At 34.6% G+C, this 9197-nt stretch overlaps 1 protein-coding gene across 1 annotated transcript; it reads left to right on the top strand.

Annotated features, from left to right (window-relative positions):
- Nucleotides 1–75: 75 nt before the first annotated feature.
- LOC136997862 (uncharacterized) lies at nt 76–5397 on the top strand. Its single transcript, XM_067349258.1, has one exon. It carries the CDS (start codon nt 76–78, stop codon nt 5395–5397), a length of 5322 nt encoding a protein of 1773 aa, XP_067205359.1.
- Nucleotides 5398–9197: the final 3800 nt, after the last annotated feature.

Raw genomic sequence — 9197 nt, 5'->3', positions numbered from 1 at the left:
CGAATAAATGTCTACAAATTGATAGGCAATTATAAAAAATTTCATCATTTGTTTTCAGCTTTGAGATTTGTCAATATGGATAAATTGCTGGAAATTTCCAATGATGCAAAGGTTAAAGCAAGATTTTACAAAAACAATTTGACCGTTAGTTTGGACGAGGAAAAAATTTTGTCGCAAAATTACGAAGCGTTTACAGTTATGAAAAAGAGATTGTTGGATACACCACGTTTCCCTTGTGTCTCTTGCGAAAAACTATGTGTGAATAGTGACGTTTCTGAGCTAAAAAAGCTGAAAAAACCAGTAGAGGGACCTTTTTGGAAAAACTTGATGACTTACGTAACAGAACACAATAGCGATACTGGATTAATTTGTAAGTTTTGTTTGGGCAAATTTCGGAAAGGCATGTTGCCTTCTACTTGCGTTTTGAATAATCTTGCCGTAAAACCATTACCGGATGTTTTGTCGGATTTCAATGATTACGAAAAAATGTTAATCAAGAGAATGAGCAGCTTCCAAGTAGTGCAAACAATGGGCGCTGTTTCGAACAAACATTTGCCGCACAGACAAATGATCCGTAAAGTAAAAGGTAGAACATTTCATTTGCCACTTCCTTTACAAGAAACATTGGATAAGATATGTCCTCCGGAAAATCCTATAAATTTGAAACACGAGTTGCACATTCTCGTTCGAGGTATGCCTAAAAAATCAAAAGTTGTTTGGGAAAATTTGGTGGATATTAATAAAGTGTTTAAGGCTTTGCAATGGTTAAAAGAAAATAATCCGCACTATTCGGAAATTCGTCTTCCAGCGTCATCTGATGATTTATTAAATGAGAAGTTGCAAGAAACAGAATATCAGATCGTCGATGATGGGGGCGAGGAGAGCAATAATGACGAAATAGATGAGGTGGTTGAGGACACCGTACAGCAGATTAAAGATAATGACCAAATCGTTTTGAAACGTAAGGCTTTCCTGACACAAATTACCAAAGACTCGGGTATTAATGATCAGTATACGATATACCCAATGCGCGTGAAAAGGATTGATAACGAATCTGCACTCAAACTTTATCAAATGTTAAAAATCGAAGATGTTCCAATGGATAATCGTTATAAATATCTGGATGTCATGTGTTTCCCCGATTTATATCCAGAGGGTATCAATGGACAACGAGAAGATAGAAATTTTGCATTACCGGAATATTTATTCATCAGAACGCGATTGATGTCGAAACACAATAGATTCAGATTGAATCCGCAGTACTTGTTTTTCCTTCTTCATGATACTAACAACCGACAATTGAAAAACGGTATATATTATACGATGATGGTTGCTAACGCACGAGAGAGATATACTGCTGATAGATACTTGAACGAATTGAAAGACGAACAATTGGAATCGAATTTAATGAGTATTTTCGGAAAACTGAGAAATACGGATCAATTTTGGCGACAACCATCCAATAATGTGAAATGCATGACTCTGCATTACGGCCCAGCAACGTGGTTTTTGACTTTGAGTCCTAGTGAATGGAAATGGTCCGATTTGGGTGAATATTTACGAGACATGAATCCCGATAAAGAGAAGTTAAGCATTAACGAACTAATCGCATATGACCCTGTTAGCACGTCTAGATTCATGTGCATAAAATTCAAAGCCATGATTGATTTTATTCGTTCAGTTGATAACCCAATAGGGGAAGTAATCCACTACTTCTGGCGATTAGAATATCAAACTAGAGGTATCCAGCACATGCATTGCTTGATTTGGATAAGAGATGCTCCTGTGCTAGGAAAATCGCCGGATGAAGAAGTTGTTTCGTTTATTCAAAAATACGTGACGTGCGAAATTCCAGATAAAAACGTTTCGCCAACATTGTACGAAACGGTTACAAGTGATCAGAATCATAAACATAACTCGTATTGCATGCGTACAAAGAAAACCGAAACAAATATTTACAGAAAGTGTCGGTTTGATTTTCCGCGATCAGTTACGACAAATTTCGTTTTAAGAGACGTTGTCACTTCAATAGTGGGTAGAAAAAATTTACGCAGTAGAAGCAGGTTGTACGATCTTCCTCGCAAGAAGTCGGAGAGGTTTATTAATGATTATAATCCGGCTATCAAATTGGCTTGGGAGGGAAATATGGACATACAATTTGTTGGAGAAAAATCAGAGTTTTTAAACTCGTATTTAACAAAATACACGACAAAGTCGGAAAAATGTAACATAGACTTTGAAATGATAGATTCCAATAAGCCTTTGGCATCGAAATTGTGGAATTTTGCGATGCGTCGTTTGAATAACAGAGAATGCGGTGCTTTAGAAGCTGCGGATACACTATTAGGGCATCCCTTGTATGGTACGGATTGTGATACCATTATCAAATGGATCGACGTCAATGAAGTGAGAAACAGAAAAGTTAAAACATTCAATGAAATTACAGCTCTCGATAAAAATTCTACGAATATCTATTGTCCGTCGCTCATCGATGATCATTATCCAAACAGACCTAAAGAACTAGAATCATTGAATTTGTACGATTTTACTAGATTCTGGGACATTGTAAAACAGATGCCAAAAAGTGACGAGGTCGAATATTACGAACTGGTATCGCGTTTATTTGTAAAGAAACGAAAAAAGGGTAGTTTAATAAACCATTACCGATTCAATGTAAAAACTGAACCCGAAAAGTACTTTTACTCGCTGCTTCTTCTGTTCAAACCATGGAGAGATTCGAGTGAACTCAAAGGTGCGTACGAAACTTACACGGATGCCTTTAAGAATTCAGAGACTGGATTGACGAAGGCAATGAAATATCACGAAAGGCTCGAAGAAATACAGAAAGCTTTTGAGGATGTTACTGAATTGATCGAGAAGCGTGAAAATGATTTAAAAATAGCAGACGGAGACAAATCTGATGACGATGAACTGGATTGCAATCCAGTACAAGCTGACGACGCGATGAAAAATCTGGAAGATTTTGGTAAGATTGACGCCCCGATTAATTTATCGCAAATGATGTCGCAATTGAACAAAGATCAGAAAAGAGTCTTCGACAGGGTATGCCAAGTTTTACAAAATAAAAATCATATTCTACGATTGTACGTAAGCGGTGAGGGTGGTACAGGAAAAAGTTTTCTTATTGAAACGATCAAACATTGGATCAAAATAAATTTGAAAAAAACGACTGCGATATCTGCTCCCACGGGTATTGCAGCATTCAATATCGATGGCCTGACAATCCATAGAATGTTTCAGCTACCCGTCACTCATGAATCTACGCCTAAGTACGTGCAATTGTCAGACGTAATCTTGAAAATTTTGAGAGACAAATTGAAGAATGTCGAACTATTCATAATCGATGAAGTATCCATGATTTCGAATGTGACACTTATGTTTATCAATCTACGATTATGTGAAATTTTTGATACGACAGATACAAATGATGGTTTCTTTGGTAGAAAACACATTCTCTTGTTTGGAGACTTGTTGCAGCTTCCTCCTGTAAAAGGACATCCTCCGTTCGTTAAAATGTCTCGATCAGATGTTCAGAAGTATTTAGGTACCATGGGTGGATTTGACTTGTGGAGATTGTTTGATTACGACGAACTCTTGATAAATATGCGACAAAGAGGCGACAACAGATATCGCGATATACTTTCTAGAATACGAATAGGTCTCATAACGGATTCTGACATCAATGTACTTGAATCAAGAAAAATCATTTTCAAAGAAAATAGTTGCGACGAAAGATTGAATGAACTTTACACTTATATGAATCAATTACCGACCGATACAATATGTTTATTACCTACGTGTTATTTGTGCAAGGTTTTGAACACGGCAATGCTTAATAAAATCGACGGCGAGGAAATTCTACTAATAGCAGAAGATGATGTCGACTGTGCTCCAGCAATGAGAAAAAAAGTGCAAAAAACCTTGGAAGATAAAGATGACAAAGTTTCAGAAACGGCAGGCATTGAAAGAGTAATAATGATTAAAATTGGTGCTAAAGTGATGATTCGACGAAACATTGACGTAACTCTGGGACTTGTCAACGGAACAATAGGCAATGTAGTTGCGGTTAATCGTGCTGCTGATGGAAATATTTATTCCGTCACATTAGTTACTTCGGATAACAAAGAATTCGCAATAACGAGAGTAGACATTAAATTCGAGATATTTCACAAAATAGTGGTACATCGCAAACAATTTCCATTGTCCCTCAGTTATGGAATAACTATACACAAAAGTCAAGGCGTTACGTGTAAAAATGCAATGATGGATCTGGGAACGACTGTATTCAGTGATGGTCAAGCCTATGTAGGTTTGTCTCGAGTGAGTACATTGGAAGGCCTACATTTGATAAACTTCAATCCGGCATCAGTTCAAGCACACTCAGGAGCCATTTCGGAATATAATCGACTAAGATCTTTGTTCAAATCTCAGCTGCCACAAATCGATTTATCCAAGAAAAAGGCTATAAAAGTTTACGATCGTCGATGGACCATACCTAGTATCATTGATAATGTACAGAATCATGGTTGCGAGGAATCAAAAAGTGTAATTACGTGGAAAATATACGGCCTTCTTAATGACGATAATGTTTCGTGTTACGCTAATGTAATATTGCAGTGTGTATTTCATTGCGTGCGTATCAGGCAACAAATACTAAAATATAAAGCATCGAACGCATTGACTGATGCTATATGCGCGTATACTGAGCGTAAATATTGCAACGTTCAAGCGGTTAGAAGATCTGTCGGAGAATGCTTCGAAGAACGAATACAACAAGATGCTTCGCAATTTTTCATGGCTCTAATGTCGACGTATTCTGAAATCAATGATATATTGGAACACGAATTGAAGCACGTAACATGTTGCTCAAATGCCAAATGTAATTACACGGTAACTACGTTGGAAAAAAGTTGTTTGCTAATATTACCTATACAATCGACATTAAAAAGGAAAAGAGGTGTCACGCTACAAACTTTGATTGATTCGGAATTTTCCAAATGGGAAACGATAGACGGCAGTTGTAACGCATGTAAAGGTTCCGTTCTGAAAAAGAAAACCGTAATCGAATCGACTTTATCCATCTTAGTGATACAGCTCAATTTATACACTTTTGTGAACGGTGTTTGCAAAAAAATTATCAACAATCGGATTAACGCCGTACCGACGAATAATATCACGATAGATAAAAAAAAGTACAAGGTAATAAGCGCTATATTTCACGAAGGCGAAGAAATGAATCGTGGTCACTACACGTGTATGTTGAGAGCAGAAAAAAAATCAGAATGGTATTGCTCTAATGACATGAAAGTCATTAAGAAAAACTGGCCCAAAGGAGCACAAGGGGCGTACATATTGTTCTTGGAGCAGATTAAGTGATTTTGGAAATAACTGCATTTAATGACACTTTCCTCGAATGTAAGTGTCGGAATTTCTTTGTAGTAAATTTACGTGAATTTTTTAGATCCGGAAAATTATAACAATTAATCGGCTGCTCTGGCGCTTCATAAAAGCTGCCGTAGGCGCTGAACTAAAACATCGGCTGCCATAGCGCTGAGTTTAGACTTGTCCTAGGTGCCAAATTAAAAAAATTATTTTTGGGCCCCAAACAAAAATTATTTTCGCAATTATAGCGTTTACGGCTGCAATAGCGTTGAATTCAGGCTTGCCCTAGGCGGTCAATTAGAAAAATCTGGGATAGAATTCTGTGCACAAAATGTAAAAAAGTAGGTGATATAGCACAAAAATTCATAAATGATAAGATCAGGCCAAGTTCCAAAAAAGACACTCCAATATGTTTATATTTTAATAATAATCTGAATTTTTAATATATTACCAACATGAAAAGTAACTGATATATTGTTCAAGGTGCAAATTCAAAATAAACATACATAACATGTATAAATAAAACTGATCATAATTTGATTCTAGAAAGTAAGTGATATATTATTCTTAGTGCACATACAAAATTTTTAAAAATTTAATTAAAATAACAAAATATTTATTAAAAAATACAAAAACACTTGGCGCTGCCACACCGAACAACATGTTAACTTACATAATGTCAATTAATTACATGATGTCAGTTAATCATGCTATTATTACATTATTACTCATTTTCGTTGTTTCATAATACTATAGGTGTAAAGATGTAAAGGGGTGGAGGGGTGGTGGAGCCTCTTGACGGGGGAGGGGGGGGAGTGATGAAAGGGGGAAATGGCGTGAAGGGGTTGCGCTAGGGGGAGGGGGGATGGTGAAGCCCGTTGGCAGCGCCAAGTGTTTTTGTATTTTTTAATAAATATTTTGTTATTTTAATTAAATTTTTAAAAATTTTGTATGTGCACTAAGAATAATATATCACTTACTTTCTAGAATCAAATTATGATCAGTTTTATTTATACATGTTATGTATGTTTATTTTGAATTTGCACCTTGAACAATATATCAGTTACTTTTCATGTTGGTAATATATTAAAAATTCAGATTATTATTAAAATATAAACATATTGGAGTGTCTTTTTTGGAACTTGGCCTGATCTTATCATTTATATGCTTATGTCGTCAAATTAACCTCTAATAATGAATCAAATACTTTAACTACATTGTATAATTTGACGACAGTCGTCAAAATAAATACAGTGTCCTTAAAATAGCCCTTACACCATTACGGTTAATTCGGCGACAGTCGTCGAAGTATACGATTGACTGGTAAAAATTGTGACGACGGTCGTCAAAGTAGCCAATCCATCCTCAAAATTGTCGTCAAAATATACGATTGACATATATATGTGTATATATATATATATAAATTAATTGATTAATTAGTTATTTTGTATTTACTACATAAAAATAAGAAAAGTATACGACATTTTTCTTCAGTGATATATATAGTATTATATGTATATTTTTCATTTATTATTTTGTCATATTTAGTTGACATATTTATTTGACACCTTGTATACGCCTATGCCTTCTCGGACATTATATTGCAGTCTTGCGACGAAATTTCAGTCGAGAAAACAAGCGCAAGCATCGTTTGTTTACAAACTTCTGATGACACACGTACACAGACCACACGTCAGTGTAGTGAGTTACCACTACAAACAAATGCGTACACACGGACCTACGCGGCGTAGGCTACGCCCAGTGATGCGATATCTACTACCGGGCTTGCGGCTCTCGAGCCCCAACACAAGTAAGAAGCGCTTACGTCACGCATCTGTGTGCGCTCGGCCGTTCGGCTATAGAGAGAGAGAACGGACGTCTCTGTCTTGCTACCATCGAGCCGACGTAAACACGTTGCGGACGGCAAATGCTCAGAAACAAGCGCTTTTAATCGAGTAAGGCGAGTGCCTAGCGGATTCAAAGTCCCGTATTCGAGACTTGATTTTCGCAACTTTTTTTTTCTTTTTTCCACATTTGTTTCTAACAGTGTAAGTTAGTTAATAATGTTTTTTTGGCTAAAAAATATTATTTCGTATATTAATAATATATTTGAATATGTTAAACTAATAACTAATTATTTTTAAAAAAATACTGATTTGCTATTATAAATAGAAAAATGAAGTCATTTTACAACATACATATTGCAACAAAGTTCAATTTAACATGTGCAATTATTGTTAATAAATATAAAATAATATTTTTTAGCCAAAAGCATTATCTAATGATTCACTTGATGGTACAGTGCTAGAAACAAATATCGAAAAAAAAAAAAAATGTTACAAAAGCAGTTTTCAAACATAAGATTTTCAATATTCCTGCCACTCGCCTTAATCGATTAGCCACGCTTGCTTCTTAACATTTATCTCTATCGAAAGATTACACACCTGGAAAATTTTTAACTATTTATTTTAAATTACTGCATATTAGCAAAAGTTACTGTACTGTAGAGATTAGTGGAGAAACGGTAAACATACAATGCAGTCAAATACATCTTATAAATGCAGTCAAATAAATCAAAGATTTATTGCACTCTTGTTAGCATGTTAAAGTATGTGTAGCGTATTATTGGTTCATTAGTAATTTTAATTGTTATTAATAGTGGTCTTTCACACCACCTTTGAGGTTCCACTAACTAGGCGCGTTCAATTTTTTTTAAGTGAATCGTCGCCTGGAGCCCTATCGTACCACTTTTTTAAAATTATAATTTAAGGTAAAAGTAATTTTTATTGTTTTGATGTTGATGGACCATACCTTGTGCAAAAATAAAAGAAATAAATATAAAAATAATAAGCGTTCAGCTATTTATAGAGACTTTAGTGATTGCTTTTTGGAAACAAGTCACAACATTTTAAAATTGTCTCATACGCGATGGCTTTCTCGCCATTCATGTATTGAAAGAATTCTTGAATCTTGGGATGCTATCAAGCTTTTTCTCACTGATATGGCGTTGGCAGACAAATCAAAATCTGCAAAAGATTTAATGTCTGTAATGGAAAGTTACGATGTAAAAGCATATTTTTTATTTTTAGAGCATATTTTAGATTATTTTAATTCATTTAATGCATTTTTCCAAGCAACAGAAACAAGAATTCATTTATTGCAACCAAATTCAGTAAAATTTTTAACAACAATATGCAAATACTTCTTGAAGCCAGAATTATTGAAAACCGTATGTAATAATATTAAATTTTCTCAAAAAGAGAATCAAAAACCTTTACAAAAAATAAATTTGGGATCCGAATGCGAGGAATATCTCGATGAATTAATAAAAGAAGGATCTACAGATACGATGTACGATTACAAATGTAACATAATTACAAATATACGAGAAAATTGTTTACAATTTTACGTCACCGCTGCTGAAGAAATTAGTAAAAGATTACCAATTAATGACAAATTTTTGTCCACGTTAACAGTTTTAGAAGCAAATGTAGCTTTATCAGATAATGATAGAGAAATATCATTTAACGATGTTTCTTTTATTGCCAAAACTATAGGCAGATTTGACGAAAACGGTTTGCGGGAAGAATGGTTAAAATTACATGAAGATTTTACTGAGACAGACAAAATAAATTTTTCTAATTTAAATTTTGATGATATGTGGAAAAAAATTTTACGAAGTAACAACACTATAAAATATCCTAATATGAAATCTTTGGTGAATGCTATTCAAACACTGTCTAATTCTAATACAGATCCTGAAAGGATGTTTTCAGTTTTAAAGTTTCTGATTT

This window comes from Linepithema humile, chromosome 2, assembly GCF_040581485.1.
Source record: "Linepithema humile isolate Giens D197 chromosome 2, Lhum_UNIL_v1.0, whole genome shotgun sequence".
Lineage (NCBI taxonomy): Eukaryota > Metazoa > Arthropoda > Insecta > Hymenoptera > Formicidae > Linepithema > Linepithema humile.
The sequence above is the reverse complement of the archived record's forward strand: the minus strand, read 5'-3'. Positions and strand labels throughout refer to the sequence as shown.

Excerpts from the sequence above, each read along its gene's own strand:
- LOC136997862 (XM_067349258.1), top strand. The coding sequence starts at position 76 with ATGGATAAATTGCTGGAAATTTCCAATGATGCAAAGGTTAAAGCAAGA.